General features: G+C 37.8%; 2 protein-coding genes across 3 annotated transcripts in view; one reads left to right on the forward strand and one right to left on the reverse strand.

Annotated features, from left to right (window-relative positions):
* Positions 1 to 24,104, reverse strand: part of pvalb6 (parvalbumin 6) — a 74,477-nt gene that overhangs the window by 46,564 nt on the left and 3,809 nt on the right. Inside the window, exons 2-4 of the mRNA XM_066641937.1 lie at positions 11,263 to 11,309; positions 10,606 to 10,812; positions 4,438 to 4,547 (exon numbers count right to left, since the gene is read on the reverse strand). The gene's annotated coding sequence lies outside the window, so the exon portion shown is untranslated. The remainder of the gene's footprint in view (positions 1 to 4,437; positions 4,548 to 10,605; positions 10,813 to 11,262; positions 11,310 to 24,104) is intronic.
* Positions 9,362 to 24,000, forward strand: csf2rb (colony stimulating factor 2 receptor subunit beta). 2 transcript variants are annotated; one of them, XM_066641934.1, is made up of 16 exons: positions 9,362 to 9,504; positions 9,814 to 9,938; positions 11,954 to 12,055; positions 12,381 to 12,564; positions 13,224 to 13,332; positions 13,440 to 13,612; positions 14,119 to 14,270; positions 14,880 to 15,027; positions 16,311 to 16,434; positions 17,266 to 17,414; positions 18,147 to 18,280; positions 19,032 to 19,200; positions 19,517 to 19,610; positions 20,243 to 20,315; positions 20,736 to 20,833; positions 22,033 to 24,000. In XM_066641934.1, the coding sequence occupies exons 4-16, from the start codon at positions 12,471 to 12,473 to the stop codon at positions 22,646 to 22,648; spliced, it is 2,133 nt and encodes a 710-aa protein (XP_066498031.1). In that variant the 5' UTR covers positions 9,362 to 9,504; positions 9,814 to 9,938; positions 11,954 to 12,055; positions 12,381 to 12,470; the 3' UTR covers positions 22,649 to 24,000. The 2 variants fall into 2 exon arrangements, with proteins under 2 accessions (XP_066498031.1, XP_066498033.1); XM_066641936.1 differs by having other exon boundaries at positions 9,814 to 9,934.

The raw sequence follows: 24,104 nt of genomic DNA on the forward strand, positions 1-24,104 counted from the left end.
GTCAACAGTAAACAGACAATCAAGGTTGTGTTAATATCATGTATTATTGATGTACATGTGGGAATTGAGTCAAATTAATGGATTTGTGTTACACTATGTTCAGGGATTACAGCTTAACATCCCACCTTTGCCACAGCTCCTACTTTCCTGGAAAAGACTTTATACTACATTAGGGAACATTGTTATTTGATGCTATTCAGCCAGAAGGTCGGGTACTGATATTTGATTATGTATAGTTTTGAACTACAAATTCCATCCCAAGTCATCCCAATGGTACTTAAAGAAAATCCATTACTGCAGACAACAAAGTTCTACTGCTCCACAGCTAAATTCTAGCTGACACTTCACAGTTTCACATCACACTTTTAGCAACGATATACACAGACGAAAATAACATGGCAAATTTAACCCTTTAAATGGTAATAACCTCAAACTCCAAACTTTTATTACACACTTATTTAACTTATAATTGTATAAATGTACCGTGACCCTGTACTGGAGCGCTTACAGATAATGAATGAATGAATGTATAAATGTAAGTTAATGTAGATAATAATACAAAGCATATACCCAGATAGACATGGCTGTCTAAAACTTCTTATACATTCTTTAAGTTCAGTTTGCCACAGAAGAGAGAAGCCGTGGTTAGCGGGATCGGTGACATCGTCACTTCGGAGGAGACACACTCTTTCTCAGAATCAGTAACAGATAAAAGACATTCTGAGTTGCATCATTTAACACAGGAAACCACACATGACTGCGTTCCACTGAGGGTTTTCTGTGGGAATGACAGTCAGACGTACACACAATATATATATTTATGTTTGGATATGCAATATAGAAATGACTTTTTAATACAATATATATATATATATATATATATATATATATATATATATACATATATATATATATATATATCTGAAAAAGTATATATTCATTCATTCATTCATTCATTATCTGTAGGCGCTTATCCAGTTCAGGGTCGCGGTGGGTCCAGAGCCTACCTGGAATCATTGGGAGCAAGGCGGGAATACACCCTGGAGGGGGCACCAGTCCTTCACAGGGCAACACAGACACACAAACACACACACACACTCACACCTACGGACATTTTTGAGTCGCCAATCCACCTACCAACGTGTGTTTTTGGACTGTGGGAGGAAACCGGAGCACCCGGAGGAAACCCACGCGGACACAGGGAGAACACACCAAACTCCTCACAGAGAATTGAGAATTGCGGGAATTGAACCCACAACCTCCAGGTCCGTGGAGCTGCGTGTATGTATACACACACACACACTCAAAAATATCAATGTTCAATATTAAAAAGACCTTAATCTGTATTTCCAGGGATAATGATTTCAAGGTCTTTGTGCTGTAATGGCTTTTTTGGGACATACTGGCGATTGGGGAGTAAAAAATGCTGAAAATATTATTGACGTGATAAAACACACAGTGCATTACAGTTTGTTGCATATGGGGATGCATCGCTGCAGACCAGTCAGAGTGTCCTTGCTGACCCATTGTGAATCAGTGAGCCTTGGGGGCCAATAACCTTGATGCTAGGTCACCAGCTCCTTTTTATTTTTGTATATGTACTAACCACTGCATACGAGGATCACTTCACTACACCTGCAGATTTGAAGATGCTCTGAATCATTCAGTGTGTGTGTGTCTTTGTGCAGGAAACTCAATTCAATGTCAAGTGATCCTATAAAAGTCCTCTAAAAGTAAAATAAAATCTAAATAATGTTACCATTTAATTTACTCTTTTTGGAGATATCAGGATTTGTTCTATAACATGTAATGCTTCTGCGCGTTAGTTTCACTTCACTAGGTGGCACTGTTGGGAGGAACATGCTCATTTGCTATTGTAAATATAAACTATATTGTTTTCTGTAATGTAACATACATTAGCTATTTAGCTATATACCTACAGCTTGTTTAAATGCAATTGCCAGAGTCCACTGGCCAGAAGAATGTATTTTTTTCCTCACTATATATATATATATATATAAAATGTGTGTGTGTGTGTATATATAATTTCATGCATCACAACAATAATTAAAGACATGCGCTCTCAGGGATGTCACTCTGGCTCAATAACCAGGACATGACATGCTTAAAGTGCCTTAAAACATCGGCGCACTGAAGCGAGGACACTTTTACAAGAACAGAACACTGAGGGCTGCGAGTTCATTGTATTTGTTTGAGTAATTCATAATATAATAATAATGCACTGAGAAATGACATATATATGTTGACAGTATTCCTTCGTGTGCTCCGAGACGTCCAGTGGCCTATTGTTTTTCCTGTACTTAACAAATAATAACCAGGATGTAACAAAACTGCCATTTTAATAGTTTAGTCATGTTATTTCATCATTGCAAAAAGCCACTTATTGATATGCGTGTTGTGTGGGTCTTTTGCACTCCCTAAGTGTAATGGCCCTGATTTCATGGATCCCGACAGAGTCTACGCTTGAAAGAATTCAGTCTGTTGATCCACTGAAGCCGATGGGTAGTGCTCAATGTGACGATGTTCTAAGAAAAACCACTGCTTAGATTTCTTTTTCTGTTTACTGTGGCACCCAATGTCAGGAAGAGAAGGATGAGTTTCCGCTTTTAAATCTTAGTTCCTCTCAAGGTTCCTTCCTTATTCTTAGGGAGTTTTTTCCACACCGCAGCTTCTCACTGGGCTTTCTCAGTCCTACATGTCTATACAAGGTTATTCTGGGTACAGGATGTGGAGAAGACACAAAATGCCCCAAAAACCTGGTCCTTCAAACCATTATCTTATCTGTAAAGCTGTTGCTTCATAAACAACAAGCTGTACTTTGTTAAGTGAAAATGGCAGCTACCAGTCTTCTGGGAAATGTGTTCATTTTCTCTTCTTTCTTTTTCTTTTGAGAATCGAGAAGTACAGGCACCAGTGGAACTGATGTTTAAAGGCTAAAATAAAGGCTAAAAGTGTCTGGTGTTCTGAAAAAATTACCCACTCAAATAATGAAACTCAAATTACTCATTTCTACGTCTCTGTCTCGCTCTGTCCCCCCAAAAATGCACCATACATTACTTCTAAACATGAAACTAGACTCATATAAAGGGGTCTCACTCAAACAAATGAATCAAGGCAGATTTTACAACATGTCCATATAGTAACTGGAATGCGTTTCCAAACAAGCAAGTCAATCTCAGGAAACCTAAAAAACTAGAAATGAGATACGAACAAAAAGAGGAACCATTCTATACCCACAGAGGCTTTTTTTGAACATTTTATGTCTTGATTTGCATGATCAAAATGGAAGCACTTGTTTCCAGGAAGCCAGCATTAATTACACTAGAAAGACACAGACGTGATAAGATGTGAAACTTCAAACACACTAAACCTCACTTTAAAACCACCAAACACACTTGTTAAATGCTGATAAAGTTGCTGATAGCTTTGGTTAACCCTTTGTTAAAGGGGTCGGGGGTTATTATTTAATTTGCTCATACTTGGCTCAGGAGTTGATGGTGATTCATCAAAATTCATCAGAGGAGGTAACATTAGAAATAAAAGGAGACACAAGAGTCGTTGGGCCTGTTGTTTACAGCGTTGAGTTTTGTCTTAGATGAGACATGGTGGTGATTCATGTCTTTAGTGTGGATACACAGAAGTGTGCAAAGGGTGAGACCTATAGTTCGTCACTGAGACACTTCATTTCTAAGCTCTTTTACTCAAGAAAAATATGCTTTGTTTTTCTATCTCTTCTCATTGTTGTCATTGTAAATATTCCTATGATAAAGTGGTCTCTGGCTTGTCTTTCTCCTGCGGAGGTTTGAGGTGCTTGGCTTAGATTAATTCTGCACTGTGACACAGATGACTATAATTAAAAATACCATGACCATGACTCACATTTAGAGAGTACCATGGAATCTTAATTTAGTGAGCAAGAGCACATGATGACTGCTCTCTGACTGCAGTAGTGTTAATTCAGTTCTAGGTATTTTTTAAACAAATTCTTAAAAAATAAATAAATAAATAATAAACGTTTACTCTATACATGGTAAAAAACTTTATAGTCCACAATACACAGCAAATTCTAAGTTAACACTGAGAGCGTTAAATGATTACACTAACAGTGTTAACACTGGTGAATTTGCTGTGTATACATGTGTGTGTGTGTCTAATGTGTTTATTATAACGTTTATAATAGAAGTAAGTTAATGTGTGTGGAGCTAGAGTTATGTTTTCTGGTCATTTTCAGCAATGGTTTAAAATGTTCCTAGCAAGGACACACACTGGGCCCAGGCTAAATTTGCTAAATTTTAAAGAACTCATTTGTAACTCGAGTTGTTTTGTTTTGTAGCACTTTCTGTAATGCATTTCATCAATTTGGAGACATTCCACCTTAATAATCAGAAACAACAAAAGTAAGCCAATATTACCCACCTATGGAACAAGAATAGAGCAATATCCTCATCTCAGTTCATGCCTCTCAACATAGGAGATCTCTTCATTGTCTAAAAACTTCAGATGCCATGAGCAGAGAGAGAGAAAGCCTAGAAAGAAAGACAATATTTTATAAGACAATATTTATAAGTTATATTTTTAAACATTTACTGACACTGGGGATTTGTAAAAACATCAGATTGGTTTCAATCAGACTGGGGAGCTGGCCAATGGTGAGGAAACATACTCAGAATTTAATAAATAGTTTTTTGATTAAAATTGTGAACCTTTAAGTGAAACTTTCACCTTTGAGTCTAAAATCAGACCAAATTAAAACAGCATATTGTATAAATATTCTTTTTACTATACAATAGGGACCTGGGACCTGAAGGTTGAGTGATACAAAGCAATGCCGTATTCTGTGAATCTGTAGCACCCAAACAAACCCTAGGAAGAGCTGGAAGAGCTGAGGGACATTCCTATTTTACAATCCTCAAATCTGGGATTAACGTATTTGGTTAACCCATAAACCTTACTTTGGGGAATCCAAGAAGTATTTGGAATTGGTGGCATTTTTAAGATGGGATTCCTTGGATATAAAAATCTCCACATTTCAAACAATATGTAGCTTGTTTGCATTAGGTACTCGTATTTAATAGAAAAACGAATAGATGGCCATGTCTGGTCCTAGTCATGTGATATGGCTCCTCTGAAGTGTCATGTGATATGTTTGCCCTGTGCCTTTTTGTTGTTGTTGTTGTGCTTTCACCTGTGAGCCTCGTTGGGTCCAGTGACCTAGTTCACAGGGGTTACTTGCGCTGAGACCCTATTTAAGCTTATTTTTCTAAAAGGTGCTATATAGAACCTACTAAAGAATATCCTCCATCAATCTGAAGAATGCCTTCATGATGCCAAGAACCCTTTATTCATGCAAAAGGGTTCTATAAGAACCATATTCTTATTCATATTCTTTATTAAAGAACCCTTGTAGAACCAGTCCAAAAACATGGAGGGTAGGTGAATTGGCTTCTGTAATAACTGTCCTGGTTTGTGAATTAATGAGTGTGAATGTGTGTGTGCCCAGATATGGATTGGCGCTCTGTCCTGGGTGAAATCCTAGTGCCCAATGCAGTCCTCCAGGTGGACGGTCGTTTCTGGTTGAGAGTACGCTGTGTGCGTTTGGCTGCCGCTTCTCGCCAGTGTGTGTGTGTGTGAATTGAGCGTTCTGAGCAGTGTGGATTGTAAAGCGTCCTTGGGTATCTAGAAAGGCGCTATATAAGTGTAACGATAACTAACTAACCATCATATTTAAGTGTATATAACCTCTGTGTTTGTCAGTAGAGTTTGTCCTTGTCTTATGTTAGGGTTACAGTGATGTTAAATCTTGTAGTTTGTTGGACTTTTCTTTTCATGTGTTGTGTTGTCTTTTGTTTATTAAATCCACATTTGCAACAGCATCTGTTTCCATGTTTCCACTCCCTGTGACAAGACACAAAAATGATATTGCAGCTTAAACTAGTCTACAAGAAACTATCAGGTGTTTTATTACAATTAAATATTAATAGGCCCTGTTCACAACTGCTAAGACTGAAATCACAATATTTATCTACATCAAAACTCACACATACCTTTGGATACAATTAAACGAACAAATCGATTCACGTGTTTTTGCAGCACTCTTTACTTGATGGAACGAATGCAGTGACAAATAAATACTCCACACCATTTTCCATCTACATGTGTCATTTTTAATACTAATAATAGTAATCATAAAATGACATACAAGCAAGGCATGTCGAAATTTTCAAAAGTACATTTATATGTTAAATGATGTCAGACGTATGTGTAACGTCTAATATATCTGTAGTAACTCACTAACTGTGGTTTTTAAATTTCATTAATATATACACTTTGTAACAATTCACAACACACCTAATAAACAAATGAATACATTATTATATGCAGGTTACTAGCTGTATATAAGAGCAGATATAAAGATTAATTCTAAGTGTCTCTTAAGGGGAGGCAAACACGGCAAGAAGGGGAATCCAGAGGCTATTCAAGCGTAAATATGCAAAACCAAGTGGTCCACCACAAGCTACCAGAATAGATTTAATCCACTTCAACATATAAATACAAACACACACGCGCACACACACACACATTATATATATATAATATAAACAGCTAGAGAGAGACTAAACACATTGAATTTCAAAATATGAAAATATGTTTCAACATTTCATATAAGTGGCCAGTCAGAATAATTTAATATTGATTTGCCATGCCCCTCCTCTCAATGGGGACAGATGGAATTCATGCCTCCTGCAACATAACCCTACCATAAGGTCTTACAGAGACCAATAAATTGATCAGTGAGTGCATTGTGCATTGCACAATAAGGAAGGGGAAATAAGTGTAAAACAAGAAGAACAACAAACAACCATACAACCCAAGGACCATGCACGCCATTTCAGTTAGAGAAGCGTGCTTGGGATTGAAAGGCTGCCGGTGTCCTTCTGCCTCAGTCCATGGCTGAAGTGCCCCCGAGGCAAAGCACCTAACCCCAAAACTGCTCCCTGGGAGCCAGGGACGGTGGGCATGTGCTTACTGCAACCAGACATGCTGTACAAGTATACGTACGTGTGTGTGTTCACTGCAAAGGATGGGCTAAAAGACACATAGTTGCACATTTCATTTTATCAAACAAAATATAAACTTCACTTTGCTAGAACGGAGCATGTCTGTGAAGGGTGGAGTTCAGCAGGGCTTCAGAATGTGTGTAAAGCCAAATCCTCCCCATTGGATCGATGAATTCAAGAGAAAGATAGTAGACAGAGTGGAGATGAGTGTGTTTGTCCGATATGGAAATGACGTGAGTTTGAGGATATATATAAGGCAGCGGGAGGAGTTCGGGTGTGGTCCTACTCCCAAAAATTTAGTTATTACACAACTAATGTTAAAGTTATTTTCATTTTTTGAGAGACAAGAAATCCAGTTTTCTTCAGTTTCTCAATATCACTGAATGAGTTAAAAACATTCATTTCAAAAAGGAAATAAACACAAACATTGAAATTATATTATGCATGCATAGAGGTTTAAAAAGAGAGAGTGAGAGAGAGAGAGAGAGAGAGAGAGAGAGAGAGAGAGAGACATAGAGAGAGAGAGAGAGCTGAGAATAGATTCAATTACTGTCTTGTTTTTCTTCATTCAACCAATCTTCACACCATCTCTGTTGTTTGCGATATCTTCACTCAACTCGATGCACAGAACACAGAACAGAGAACGCAGTGTTGCTGTTTACTGATAAAACTTTGCTGACTAATATACACCACCCCAGTGGTGGGCAATGTTCCACTCGCTCTGTCGTTATGCTCAACATCACTTTCACATCGAATTCAATCTTTAATGACGAGCATTATTACATAATGAAGGAACTATTTTAATCACTATTTTTAGAATCATGCATCTGCACAACAAGGTAGTTTGACACATACAACTTTTATTTAATGCCAGTTTTATTATTGGTTTTAATGTTCAGCTACACAGATGACAAGCTTAATTCTATCTTCATGTGAAATTCCCCACATCAGCTTTAGAAGGTGTTCTTAATTAGCTTGTCAGTTGTAGCAGGTGTGATGGGGGCTAAGAAATCTCTTAAATATGTAGCGCAGTGGCCCACTAGGACCCGGACTGAGTATAATTGCAGTTTTATGACTTGCAACTATCATCACTCTTGGTCTAATCACAATAGTTTGCAGATCCCTGTACCCATAGTTTACACTAAAGTGCAATTGTGCATATACATGTATAATCTCTACAGAGAAGCATCAAATAAAATGTGATGCACTGAAACAGCTTCAGATAAGTCTAAGCTCTTAAAGCAGCTATCACTTCCAGAATCCAAACTGCATCTTGTAGCAAATTTGACATTAGGACTGACTGGGTTTCCATGGCCAGGCACCATGCACGCACACCTAAGATGACCACAACCAATGTCACATTTTGGCTGGAAAGTTTAGAGTCCCCCAAGAGAAAATACAGCAAGCTCGCTAGTAAGTCAATATCTCAAACTGCTCGTTCAGTGGCCTAGAAAGGCCCATCTGCACCAGCAGCCTAGCACTGAACTATCACATATCACACCATCTCTGGTAGAAATGAAACACATGGTAGATATTTAACATTGATTAGGCCCACTCATGATCATATCTACACCATTCTGAAACTAGCAATCACACTCCTCTAGTTTCTGAGCAGAATTCTGCTACTGAAGCTAATATGAGCTCATTTTCTGCCACATGCACTCAGAACACTCAGAGAATTTCTATATATTAAACATTTATGTGATAAATAACAGCAGAATATCGTCACTGCACAACCTTGACCAAATCTAACAAACAAAAGCGTTATTTTATTGCAGGAAACTGGAGATTTTACACTGGGCCAATCATCCTGAATATCATACTGTGTAAAGAACTAGTTGTAAAACAAATTATGTAACCCTATGATGTAAAAAAAAAGTCAACAAATAGAATAGAGTGCATTACAACATTGTGTCGGAACAATAGTAGAATAGTAATTTTACATAAGAAAAGCATTATGTCAAAATATGAAATTTGTTAGTGTTAACTTTTCACACATTTAATGAATTTATGTTGAACACCAGCTACTGCTCCACGTAGCTCCTTTCTCTGTCCAATAAAGCCATGCTGTAACATGATAGAGAACATTTGCTGACCAGACGGCAGATATGTTGACACACCATGAAAAAAAAGGAACTCATGATTTTTGTGTTTAGTTAGTGAAGTGAGGGCATGTAAAGAGAAGTGAGGGCATGTAAAGAGATGATACACTGCATTTCAGTAACACACACATACACATGCACGCACACAGTCTCATACTAACACTCTGTCACACATACACTCATGCACAGAGTCACACACGAAAAAGAGGAAGTTCCTGTGGCTACAGTTCAGTCTCAGTCTCACTGGACACAACAGCGTACGAGTGTCTGAACAACACAGAAAATCTATACACGGCACATACAAGGTGAAAGACAAAATAAAGGTACAATTTTTTTCTTTTTTATATCATCTAAAGTGATACCTAAGTGCCTGAGACGTACTGAAATTGGGACTTTTTTTTAAAAGGCTGTTTAATGCATATTTAATTAGACAAAATTTTGAATTTGATATTTGCAGTAAAAATGTCCCAAATTTAAAAGTGTAAAGTCTCCAAGAGAATTCATTTATTCTCATCATTTGAATGTGCTTGGTCTAACCAACATTTGTATTTAAATGTGAATACTAAACACACACAGATATGTATGTATTGTTTTATATACATGTTTTAATGTAAACTGTTTTGCTCTTACAGCTTCAGAAGAGGCACAGCTGATAAAGGACTTGTCTGAAACAGACGATTTTTTTTGGACACTTTGTTTAATTTGTCTACATCTACAGCTATAGTGCACTGAAGTTTCCCCTGGAATCATCTTGTATGTATGTTCATTCATTTACATACTACATGTACTAAACATAAACCCAACTAGACTTGTTTATAGCCATCTTTATCTTTATAGCTTTCTTTTTTAAGACTTTGAAGTCACCCAACTAATTTTAAGTAGCCTACTTTCCACAAACAGACTTTTTCTCAGCTTCCATTCTGACTCAAACCTCAATTTTCCCCACATCAAACCTATACACAACCTGCAGCAAACAATTCTTTCAGTCTTTAAAACTGTGCTTTCATTTACTCAGAACATTTCATAAGTTAACGTAAAAACACTTTAAACATAGGATGTTTATGTGAGAAAACCTATGATTTAATATATTTAACTGTACATAAGAGTAGTTTTACATTTTTAAGAGTCTGCAGAAGCTTGTAGATTTATTTTATGATAAACATGGGCCAATTTCTGGGCTCACATTAAGCCTATGATTTTTAAAAATTTAATTTAAATTAACGGTTTAATCCATTCTCAAGCACCTGGTCCATGATGTTTATAGATTGTAATAGTTACTATATTTGTCCACACAGCTATGGTGCAAAAGTAGTATCTTGTGAGATAGCTTTTTATTACCCATCACCAAACCAAAATTTGTATTTTTAGCTAAATATTTTAGACCTAATGGTTAGATGTAACTGTTGGAAACTATGACTACTTACCTGACATAAGTATAAAATCTTCTTAGGCAGATAATTGCCATGTTTAGACAGAAAAGTAATTGCCAGCAACAGGAAGTGGTTGTCTCACAGCTCCAGGGTCCTGGGGTTATGGGTTCAAGCAACAGTGACTGTCTGTGGTGTGTTCTCCCCGTGCGCCCAGTGGTTCTGGTTAGGCTTGGGACCCACTGCAACCCTAAACTGTATAAGCTGTTACAGACAATAAATGGTGGAATATCAGAAACATGAAATGAGATCGCATACTATGTATCGCATCCCTAAGAAACAAAAAAATCATGTTAAAATGCAGGGTGAAGGTTTTGGGGTAAGCTCAAAGTGCAGGCAAGTGTCAGAGGGATGAGTGGAGATAGTGGCGGGTGCTTACTGCACATTCACAGATCCACAATTAATGAAGTCAAAGATGTGGATTTATATACAGGTCACCGTTAAAGCCCAAGGTTGTTTTTGTTCTTGAAAGCATCTTCCAAATTTGTCATTTTGAAGATTGCAGATGAGGTTTTTGGGGTTTAGTCGATGGCACATCTACTATTTGAATAATAACTATATAGTAATATAAAAATTACTATACAAGTATAGTAATAACATTCATGAAAATTCATGTACACACATATATAACTTTAAAATACCCCAAAAGATTACCTTGGAAGACCACGCAAGGTGCTCCACTGCAGGATTTTTCCGTTAACCTGAAACATAAAGGGAAGCGTAACCAGGAGTTCCTACTTATCACCTTATCACCCAGCTAACTTTGAAAACATGGGGACTGTTCCACAAAGCAGTGTTTTTGAGTTAGCTAGATAACATTAGCTCAGAGTTAAGAGTTTATTTATCGCGTGGGCAACTGCAGTTGACCTGGGGCTTGAGTTATCTGGATAAACTGTGAAGTCCTGCTTTGTACACCTTGGTAGAGAGATAAGAGCAACAAGAGCTTTCAGGTAGAAGCGGTTTGAAGCACAGTATTACAAAGGATCATCAGAGCAGAGAACCTGTACTGTATGAGTTACTACAGTTCAAGGGTTTTCCCCTTTGCCGCGTTTTTTTTTCACACCTATTCATTTCCTTACCCCGAGTCTAAAATAAGGACGTCTGACAGAAAAGCAACACGAAGTTGTGTTAATGACTATTCCCGCCATTTAAAAATTTTTTACGCATGAAATAAAGTATGTTGTCTCGTTGTACTAACAACGCAGACTCTTTTGAACTTTCATTCGCTGTGTTGTTCTCTCAGATCTCGTTTTCGCATTTCGACGCCGTTTTTCCGTCCTTCCTCCCCTACATCGGGTTCTCTCTGTTTCTCTCTGAGGGAAATCCCTTTCTCCTCCCTTTCCAGGCACAGAGACCCGCACGCAGTACAGAAGATGACGTCACTCATCGTATGGTTAGAAGAAGACAGATGAAATGTGAGATAAAGCTGCTGCTGACGGACGCTGAGGTTTGAACATAATATTTGGTTTTGTACTTGTTCATTTGTCTGTGATAATGCCTGCGGTGTCTCTTGTATATATTTTATTGCTGTTGCCACCACTGTGGCATAAAGTACTGACAAATACTACTTTATAAAATGGCTCCCACGTGACATTCGAACAAATTTTGTATACGTTTTAAGCACATTTTAACGGATGTAGCATTAAGTGCTGGTGTGTGTGTTTATGTGTGAGGGAGTGAATGTACACCAGGGGTGTTTATTATCAGTGTTTATTTGGTAGGACATTAACCCTAAGCACCCCTATGGGGTTTATCCTATTCATCTCTTTCAGGTTCCCATGTAAATGTCTACCTTTTTGAATCTCACTGACCCTCTTCCAGCCTATCAGAGATCTGCCTAATTTCCCAATTAAGCCAAGAAGATGGCTGTAAAGGCACTGATAATGGCTGCACTTCCTCTGCTGGTGCTAAGTTCTGAAGTTAAGCAGTGTTCTTATCCCAACACAATTTCAAATGGTGAGAGCCAACAAACAACACGGTTGAGTTCATTCTTGTGTCCCTTTATTTCCATAATCTTCAAATTACATGCCAAATTATTCCAACAAATGTACCACAGTATTCTGCCGAGGTTAGGCTACACATTTCAATGTTTTATTATAATAGTATTAATGCATTGGATATTTGTATACATCTTTATTGCAGGAATATAAAACAATTCAATCTGATCTCACTCAGTGAGGATATGTTGTATGTTTATATTAGGTTATTTTAGGCTGTTTGCATATTATTTATTATTATTTACTCTTCTTAAAATGCCATGTATTTATTAGCTAACTTTGTGTCACAGCTTTAATGCTGACCACTAGGAAAGCTCTGATATGGACACTTTGTAAGACAATGATTATTGTGTGTTGGATTTTCTGATCAATTGGATCTCCACAGACTGCAGCCACACTGCACCAAAGCCTTGACCCCTCTTGGGGTCTTTGTGACCTACTAGTTTACCCTTGTCATTGAGTATGGTGACAAATGATGTTACAATACAGATATTTACACTGACAAATGTTTAAGTAGCTCAGGGTCGTCTAAACTAATACTGATAATCAATAAGTATTTTTGTGCATCCTAACAGACGTCTGACTATTTATTTGTTTATTTTTTTTTTACATATGCAGGACTTCCTGTGCTAGATTCCCTAAAGTGCATTAATGACTATACTACCCACATAAACTGTACCTGGGAGGAGGATCCACACACACATTCTCATTTGCTGATAAACACAGAGTAAGGATGACAAATATATGCATTGGGAGGATGCTCATATACAGAAAATCATGGGAAGATGAACCAATCCTTACATTTGAAGTAATTTTTTCCTTTTGTCTTTCCAGTTTTAGTAATGAAACTGCATGTACTCCAGAGGGTCATGGTGTGCATTTGCCCAATGGAAAGGTTCAGCGTAGTTGTGTGTATAAAACTGAAGTATTTAGCTGGAGTACACACAGTGTCTCCTTCAGCACATCCTGTCCAACTACAGCAACAACTCTTAACATAGCCCAGCACGGTGAGAAGCTTTTTTGTGCATCTTTGTTTCACAGGAAATACTTTTTAAAGGAATGTCACCAGATTTTCAGAATGCGTAATGTTGAGGTAATATTATGGTTTGATTTGAAATGCTCTGTTCTAGTGAACGTGTTAGAACTGTTCACATTAGTAGTGATAGAATTAATGTTGAAGCCTTAAATGCCACGAAATACTACCTCATGGTTATTAAAAAATGTCTACACTGTAGACAGTAACTGTAAATGTATACATTTGTGCCATTACTTTATAATGATTTGCAAATGAGGTCAAAATTTTATTAACGATGGAACATTCCTTTAATTTGTATTCAACCTTCACATGATGTGGAATTTCATTAAACCTTTCTTCACATTCTTTAAGGAACCAAACTGGTTTTATGTCAATTCTCTTAAGAATACTTCATTTTTTAAGAAATGATGTATTGTTATAACTTTGGGGTTTGTTAATGAATAATAATAGAGTGTGGTGATTCTGTGCGCTCTGCAGGCAAAGTATTAAGCCCAGTAAATGTAAGTGAGAGAGAAGCTGATGGTGGAGGACGAATGCTGAATTGGAACAGCCCTTACCCTCCCTCGTCCATTTTAACAAACACACTCATCTACCAGCTCAGATACAGAAGACATGGATATGACTGGACAGTGAGTACACACTTTATAGTCTATCACTTGTGCATGCATTTATATGATTTCTGCATAGACATACACACTTAAATATGGTGGTTCTAACCTTTTACATGATTAAAGGGTTAATCATGAAGGGCTTCTTTAGACGGATGGAGAATATGCTATAGATGCTTCTATATGGCACCAAAAACAGTTCTGTTGTAACAACCTTGACATTGTAACAATGGAAGAAGCATTTTTGGTGCCAAATAGAAACGGTGCTGTACCTCATTCCCTAAAGAGTTTGGATTTAACGGAATAAATAACACTCCTAACACACACAAAAGTCAAAGACTAATATTAGGGGAGCTCAAACCAAACACAGCCACATATATGCCTCATCTGGCCTGAATTACTCAGCACTCTCCATTGCTATTTCACCTAAATATTTACGTACCTGACAAGCTGACTCAGGAATACAGCAAATTCAAAATCCTCAAGATTCTCACAAAAGATAGCAGCCTGACATGAAAGAATGATGCTCACAGTCTGAAACCAGATAAGGATCTCTGACAGAGATACGGCAGGCAGTGCATTGGTGATCTGCCCCAGATGACAACTCTCCTTTTCTCCTCTACTGACTAGGTGGTAGATAATATCAATACCACAGAACTGCTAATTAAGAAGCAGGAGCTGTCACCAGGTTACTTGTATGAGGCCAAAGTGCGAGCACGGGGTCGAACAGGCCTGTGGAGTGACTGGAGCTCCCCAGTATCCTGGACCACTGAGGAAGGTAAACAACAATCACATTCCACATAAAAGGAATATTTAAAGGGAAAAAAATTTAAAAATCAAAGAGCATTCTTCCACTTCAAAAGAATTTGCTTCTGCAAAGTTAAGTGTTGTGCAACATAATGATTTAATATTTTGTAATACAGACCGAAACAAGTGTATAGGCAATTACACAATAATCCTCTTACCAGAAATGTGAGTGATCACACAGTAAATTCACCCAGTGTTACATCAACACTATTACTGTTAAAGGCTTGGCACCACTTAATGGACCTCCATGAATATTTCACATTATTTTAGTTACTGACATATATAAGTATGAATTAAAATGAAAATAGCAGCTTAACTTGCTTTAAAACTGACAATTTTTTTTAAATTGACGGAAAAACCCGAGCTCGCTACGGAAATTCTTGAAGGCAACCGTGACGTCACTGGTGGACACCAGCTGAACAACGCCGCGGTAAAACACCGTTATGACTGACTGTTATGACAGTATCTAGCTAAATAACCAACATTATTCATCATGACAATAGCCTAGCAATAAGCTAAAGGGGGACCAACAGTCTTTTAAACCTTATTCCTTGAATTAGTAAGAAATAACATGTTTTCTGACTATCAATAAACACAAGTTAGGAACTCAAATTCCATTGTATTTATTTGTTTGACACTTTCATAGAGCTGGTGCTTAGCCTTTTAACTTAACACTGACTGTTAAATTATTAAACTAATAGTAGTAATTTAACACTGGTGAATTTACTGTGCAGTAAAGACATATTTGTTGTCTGGGGTTTGCTTCTGGTTTTGGCACTGGTGCTATGAAGCTAAAATAATAAACAGGTAATGGGAAAAAAACAGTTCATATATTAGCACAATGCTAATGCCCAAAATTTCCGTACACTTGCCTTATGCAAAGCTGTTAGAGTAACTACCCCAAGACACAATTATGTTGTAATAATAAAACATAAAACACTTGTTTAAGGTATAAAATATATTTCTAGACTCCTAAAATAATATTTTATTTGCTTTCAGTTTTGGCTGTGCAGTGCTTCCCTAAACTCTGCTATATATGATATGACTCTGAGCTGTTGACAGTGCGATGATAAAAAATCTAAATTGCTGTAATTGCTTGTCATAACATTTCCCTATTTTAGTTCTCAAAACCTGTGGCTTTATTCAGAGATAATATCTATGAAGTTAACTATGACAATAATGACAATGGCTTTATCTACTGCCTTCCTTTGCCTTCTTTCCCCCTTTTCACGGTCTTATTTTCTCTATCTACAGAAGGTGTGATCAACCTGCAGTGTGTAATACAGACCGGGGGCGTGTTGTGTAGTTGGCATGTGAAGAGAGACCAGGCTCAGTTCCTGTCTTTTTACCTGTGCTGGCAAACCAATGGATCCAGTCAGTGAGTACTTCTCTCACTCTCATCACACTGAAATCACATACACTGTGTGTCATCCACACACACACACCGTAATATATGGTGTGTCACAGAAGGTTTATACAAAACATTTTTACAAAAGACTTCCAAAAAAAATTAAATTAATTTCTTACGTACTCTTTGAAGGTTTAATGTACTTTGTGGAATTCAAACTGGCTCTTCACCAAGTTAAGAATGCTTATATAAAAAAGGTATGGAGGGAGATCACTGTCTTTTTTGCGAGAGCACAAAAACGACACTAAATCGAGCAAATCGGACTCAACGAGCGCAGAGAATCAATATATAAATCATTCACATATCCGCCAATATCTAACAATTTTGGAAATGCTTGCAAATTAATACCATAACATACAGCAAGCTCTAAAATGTGAGTGATATAGACTGATACCAACAAACCTTCTGCATTACTTAATACAAGCAAGTGTGGCAGCAGAAACCATCTGTAAATTCACAGTTATTTTCACTTTGACTTCTGTCTCTTGCTGCTAAAACAGCGTGTGATTCATGAGTTTAGTGAGGAGCGATGATTGGTTGGTGGCCTGCACAAGATAAAAGGGTAATATGTGGCTGTTATCATCACCAATCGCCCATAGTTGTGTAGGCATCCCTTGTAATTAGTACCATCAGATACTTCATACTTCTTACAGCTAGTACATACAGCTAGTATAAAAATGCTTTCTTCAATAGAGTAGGATGCTCTGGAGCAGTTGTATATGAGCCTAAGGTTAACATCACACACACTTAGACAACCATACACTGTTTACACCCTAAAAATACTCTCCTTTCTCTTGCCAGGAGTTGTGAACTTTGCCTCAGCAACACCAAATCGCCAGGCCGTGCTGTGGCGAATTTTAAATGTTCTGTGAACAGTTCTGAGCCCGAGCTGCTGACTATGGAGATAAAAAGCGTCCGCGGGAGGAAGATTTTTACGGACTCCAAAAACAGTATGTTTTCACAGTTATCGGTTTCATAGTTTTATTAACTGATCATTTTTATTAAAAATAATATCCACTCAAAATACCCCCCATACCCCCCCCCCAACACACACACACACACACATACACACACATTAACCTCTAATATAGAACACAATGGATAGAGTTCCATTGAGAAAATGTCCCTTAAAAGAGTACAGTAGCACTTAACCTCCACAAAGGGAACTAAAAATGTTTAAGAACTGCCTTAAATGAATGCCAGTTCCTTGAATATATGTTGAATTTCATTACTAAACCCTATCTTTGATATAATTTTCACTGTTACAGCAGTGGTTCATTAGTTGCATCACGTTTTGGAGCAGTTGAAACTGAAATTGTTCAAAGCAAAGCGTTAACTGCCACCACTAAAGCTCATATACGAGTGCTGCCATCTAGTGTTCACACATGCATTCTGCATTCCTGTTACTCCAATCCCCGAGTTAACTAGCTATTCTTAGTTACTGATAGTGGATGGATAACATGAGTGAGGGGATGGCATAAAGCTGGACCTTATTTTTTAACCAAAAATGATCAGTTATTCTTAGATTAGTAGGATTTGCAAATAAAAACAGTCAGATCTTTATTTAGAAACAAGGTGACTTGAAAGTTTGGATGGGTGTGTTTGTCAAAGGTGAAATATAAACACAATTCCTGATTCCTCATGTGATCGCAAACAGTTTTAATTGTCCTTTATGCTCACAGTTCAGCCGCCTGCTCCAAAACCTGTTGAAATCAAAAAGAAGGATGGCCTCTGGAAGGTGACCTGGTCCAAACCCAATATCAGAGATGTAGTCTTTCTCTCCTATGAACTTCATGTCCGAAATAATGACACACAGGTAGGTGGCCTAACTGACCATCCGTCTACACAGAAGCACCATTCAAAGGTTTTCAAATTTGCAAAAGATTTTCATGTAGTCAGCTCCATGGTAGTAGGTAATAATAATAATAATAATAATAAGGTGGCACGGTGGCGCAGCAGGTAGTGTCGCAGTCACACAGCTCCAGGGACCTGGAGGTTGTGGGTTGGATTCCCGCTCCGGGTGACTGTCTGTGAGTAGTTGGTGTGTTCTCCCTGTGTCTGCGTGGGTTTCCTCCGGGTGCTCCGGTTTCCTCCCACAGTCCAAAAACACACGTTGGTAGGTGGATTGGCGACTCAAAAGTGTCTGTAGGTGTGAGTGTGTGAGTGAATGTGTGTGCGTCTGTGTTGCCCTGTGAAGGACTGGTGCCCCCTCCAGGGTGTGTTCCCGCCTTGCGCCCAATGATTCCAGGTAGGCTCTGGACCCACCGCGACCCTGAACTGGATAAGCGGTTACAGATAATGAATGAATGAATGAATGAATGAATGAATGTATAAATACCTATGTTTTTTCATAATTATATCATAGTAAAAGAAGGCTGTTTTTCTTCAATGCTCACATCACAATCTCACACCAAACAACTTTGAATTTTGCAGAAGTGAAAAAAAAAAGATTGAATTTTGTTTATTGTTTGGAGCAAAGCTGAACTTTAAAGAAAAAGTGATCATGTAATTCCTTTAAAATGTTCATTGTACTTATCAATGCTCATTTTCTCTCTCTCTCTCTCTAGGTTTATGAGGAATTTAAAGTCTCTGAAAATAATTTCTTTTTCGACATCACCCCCTCTTCCTTGATGCCCTCTACTTCATACATGGTTCAGATCAGAGCGATACCCTCCCAGAAGTACGAAGGTAAACCCTCAGACTGGTCTGAGCCTGTGTACTTCAGAAATGATCCAGGTAAACCTGTCTCAACTTGTAAATGAGTTGCTGGATTTTAAATGGAGATATTAGGCTTTTTCAAGGAATGCTTTCAACGTAGTTGAACTCGCAGTGTACTTTGTATTTATATGTTCTCCAGTTAGTGAGATTTTAAAATAATAATAATAATAATTTAAAAAGCCAAACATCTTCTCTGTTCACTTATATTCACCACAATGTAAACATCTGTATTATTATGATTATCTACAGGTTCCATCCAAATACAGTTCCTTTGGGTTTTAGGTCAAAATCTGTCATTGACTCAGCTCTAAATCTGAAATCTTTTTGTGCACAGCTTCCTGGATTGTCCCAACTATTTATGTCTTGACTGGATTGTTTATGGCAGCCTTTTCCATCATTCTGTATAATGCGCTCCCAGCATGTCACAGGTGAATGATAAAACACATGCTACATCCCGTATGGTATTTTCTATCATTTGTACAATAGTGTGACGCAGTGTTGATGTCATTTAATTCAATTAATTCAGAGCTGATGTAAGTAGCATCTGTGAGTTCTTGATGTGATTTATTGAAAAGATCCGGTCTGATGCTGATACATTTTACCTAAAAGTTAGAGCCTCATACAGCAAAATATATGATAGCTCTTAAAGCCAAGTATAACAAGTAGTGTTCTCAAATTAGGCAGATATGGACATCACTAAATTGTATATTTACTTTGTGCAACATCATTAAATCACAGTTGAAAACCACTGCACAGTAACATCATTGTTCTGGACTTAAACTAGGTCCTGAGAGCATCATATCTACTTTGTAAGCTAATTAATTTAGAACTGCAGATTTGTCTGTGGGCTGTCTTTTTTTAACCATATCCTCTATATGTTAAAAACCACACCCATATCAATAAACAATGACACTGCAGATTATAAACTAGATAAATTAGTGACATAATGTTTACTACTTTATTGATGTCTACCACCTACCAAAAGGCTAATTATTATAACTGAGAAATTATAGGCCTAAATAATAAACAGGTGTGTGTTTGTATATGCTGTGTTTAATAGGAGATTAGAGATATGGAAGGTGTCTATTCCCTCTCCTATTAAGAGCAGAGTCCTGGAGGAAATGAGCAGCAAGGTGAGTAATGAGTAAATCACTGTGTAAAGGGTTCTGTTGTTTCACATTGACTTAAATCATTATTCCGAAAATACCTACATTATTTCTGAAATGCTAACACAAAGAAGTATTAGATTTCTCAATTCAAGGTTTTTCTTTGTTCATCACAGTCCATGTACCAAAACACCACACACAGATTTTACTCATGAACCAACAAACATGGCGGCAGACTCCCATTGTTACAATGTTTAATTCTGCATTTCACAGCTAATTAACTAACTAAATACATACATATTGTTTTAGTGAAGAGAATACATTTAATAATTTGTAAGATATATTTAAGAAATGGAACAGACACCAGTATAACTTGATAATGTGCATTGCATTGATTAATAAAAACAACCTTTCATTTTAATTTTCATTCTCTCTCTCTCTCTCTAGCGATGTCCTGCAGTCTGGAGCAATCTTTACAGTGAGAATGAAAAAACATCAGTTTGTATAATGCAACCCTCTGATAATCCTGTCATCTGCAAGGGCAGGTAAGACCCTAATCATAGCTCTTACTGCGAGAGCTACCGTTCACATTTTTACTTTAAAAACAAATAGTACCAAGGTGTAGATGAAAGAGCAATTGAATGAGTGTGTGATGCCTTAAAGGCTAGGCACCACTTAATGGACCTCCATGAATATTTCACATTATTTTAGTTACTGACATATATAAGTATGAATTAAAATGAAAATAGCAGCTTAATTTTCTTTAAAACGGACAATTTTATTAAATTTACGGAAAAACCAGAGCTCGCTACGGAAATTCTTGAACGCAACCGTGACGTCACTGGTGGACAACAGCTGAACAACGTTGCGGTAAAACACCGTTATGACTGACTGTTATGACAGTATCTAGCTAAATAACCAACATTATTCATGACAATAGCCTAGCAATAAGCCAAACTCAAATGTAGAGGTACCGTTATTCTTGTAAATGTGATCGAAGTCGAACTCTAATTCATCCGACACTATAAACCTCCGTAATGCAGCTACGTAGCCGAGTATAATCTGAGCCACCGAGTTTAGCGAGTCAAGCTAACGTTAACTAACACCAACTAAAACAGGCGAAGTGAGTGTCCTTACCCTGTTTACCTCCATGTTACAGAGGCTCTTGAACACCTTTCGTTGGTGTCCTTACATGCCCATATTGTTGGAAAAGCGCCAGTGAAATGAGCTACAGATAACGGAGTGAGCGGATGGTCCTTTCCAAAGTGTCCGTTTAAAGTTGACAAATTTAGTCCATTTTCTGGATATTTTAGGATCTTTGGGCCATTTGTGCACAGATGTCCCACTGTACATTGAATTATTGCAGCCAAAAACAACACACCCTTTCGTCATTTTGCATTAAATTAAGTGCAACTTTTAGAGTTGTTGTCCACCATCTACGTCACAGGCAAGACGCCTATTAGTTTCCGAGTTTCCGAACACCGTTGGGGGGGGGGGGGGGGTAACAGTCTTTTAAACCTTATTCCTTGAATTAGTAAGAAATAACATGTTTTCTGACTATCAATAAACAGTTAGGAACTCAAATTCCACTCTATTTATTTGTTTGACACTTTCATATAGCTGGTGCTTAGCCTTTAAGATGGATTAGTATACTTTACATGGAGTGGTTACAGAAGATAAATGGATGAGCAAACAACACCGGTATCTTTTACATATAGTAATCACTTGTTTGTTTTTTTTTCAGCATATCAGAATACCCACTTTTATCACGCAGCAGTGACAGCTTGATCAAATCAGAATGGACACAAGGAGTGGACCACTCACCTTCCTACACAGAGGGAAGTGGAATGTCAGTGAAGTCAGTCATGAGTTTTACTGGCCCTTATATTCTCTGTCTTCATCAAGACTCTTCATCACAAACTGAACTTTTGGACAAGTCTTTCTACTCACATTCAACCTTTGAGGAAGACAGCAAATCCATTACTGAAAACTCAGCCGAGTCATCTCCACTAAACGAAGGCTATGTCTCATCCCCTCCCACCTCTCTGTCTTCAGTGGAACACTCCAATGACTCCGACAGTCCAACCAATGAGAGCAAGTCCAGTCAATCACAGCTCCCGGCTGAAGAACCTCCAGCTTACACCCCTAACCCTACAGCAATGCCGGGGGTGCTCTTTTCTCACACCTCAGACTATTTTCTGATGCCCAGTATGGAGGTAGACATTGCAGCCTGGGTGCAAGCATCTGCCCCATCACCAGGGTGTGCTACAGAGAGGTCTACAGAGAGTCAGTTAAGCAATAAAGGAGATGGAGGACAAAGTGCTCGTGGCTATGTGACACTCTCCCAGTCTACAACCTAAAGCTGAAAAGTTGTTTTCCTTGCCACCCAATTATAACTATCAGTATGCTTTCAAAGACATTTATCATACAAATATATGCATCCAGCCAAGGATGGAACAATGATATCGGTCATGGGATGGAAGGAAAAAACCCTAAGACCACAAGGCAATGGATGTCGGCTTGTCACTTTTTGAAATGTTTTCTTTGTTAAACAGACTATACTGGTCATTAAAGGATGGATTTTCAAGCTTTAAGAGTGGGAAAACCCCTTCTGATGATGCAACAAGGACTCCTATGCTGGTAGTGAAAGGTGAAAAAGATAAAAAATAAACACAAAACCTTCACGGACGTAAATCCTGCGCCACAGAATATTACATAACGTGACATAAAATGGTATATCAGTTTTAAACTGGAACACTCCTTTACCACTGTCCAGGATGATCAACTGTGTTCAAACTGTGTTTGGGAATGTACTGCCTGTGGATATATCCAATTTGGCAAAGACTGAGAAGAAAATATTCTTCAGCTGCATGCTAAGCTTGGACCTGTAGTGTGGCAAACCCACCAACAGATGACAGTGCTGTTGGTGTACTTTTGAGTAGCCTTTGACTCTCTCCTCTTCTCTGCATTACACATCACACAGGGTTGTGATTATAAAATGATATAACTTGCACTATAATAACTTCCTGCAATATTTTAATGATTGTTCCTTTATCGAAGACTGCACAGCAAGAATGTAACATAGCATTTTGGGGTTGATGCTGGAGTTAATGCAATTTAGAAAATAAAAAAAGGTATTTTTCAACATCTGATTCCTCATAATGACTTGATTATGGTTCTTTAGTCAAAAATGGAGTTGAACACATAACTAATGGAACATCATTATAATTCATATTATTATTATCTACATTTGCAAAATAAAAACAGCTAGCACACCACATTCCTTTCTACAAAATAAGTGTAGTACATGATTTTGTTGCATTGCTCCAATTCAACTTACAGCTCTTCTGAGAAATACTGTGTGTGTGTGTGGATTGTGCCAAACCACTGACAGTCTTAGAAACACATCCTGTTTTGACACGGTTCTTTCACTCAGTAATTTTTCTCTATGTCACACTGCCCTTATACACCACCAATAGAGCCTGTCCAGAACTGTGTCATTAAGGCCTTGACCAAGACACTGAACATTTTTTTTCCACCACATTCCACTAAAATTCTGATCTTCTGCCCAAAGCTGAGGTATTCCATAGCAAATCTTTAAAATCCATTGTTTAAAGTGTGAGTTTGTGAGGGGAGGGAGAAAGAGAGAGAAACAGAGACAGAGAGACGGCTATGGACAGCATGTCCCTTGTGCTTTGTTGTAAATAAACACAGGAAAACCTTTAAATGTTGTCTGGAAAGAACACCATCAGGCAGACAGTTATATAATCACCAATATATCCATTCTGAGCTATAGATGGCCCAGTTGTGCCATGA

The sequence above is a fragment of the Hoplias malabaricus genome, chromosome 13 (genome assembly GCF_029633855.1).
Source record: "Hoplias malabaricus isolate fHopMal1 chromosome 13, fHopMal1.hap1, whole genome shotgun sequence".
NCBI classification, from domain to species: Eukaryota; Metazoa; Chordata; class Actinopteri; order Characiformes; family Erythrinidae; genus Hoplias; species Hoplias malabaricus.

Bases quoted from the DNA above. Each gene is read 5' to 3' on its own strand.
- csf2rb (XM_066641934.1), top strand. From the start codon at position 12,471: ATGGCTGTAAAGGCACTGATAATGGCTGCACTTCCTCTGCTGGTGCTA. The intron at 17,415-18,146 runs GTATGTTTTCAC...TTATGCTCACAG, and splicing joins TTTTACGGACTCCAAAAACA to TTCAGCCGCCTGCTCCAAAA. The intron at 19,611-20,242 runs GTGAATGATAAA...TGTGTTTAATAG, and splicing joins GCGCTCCCAGCATGTCACAG to GAGATTAGAGATATGGAAGG.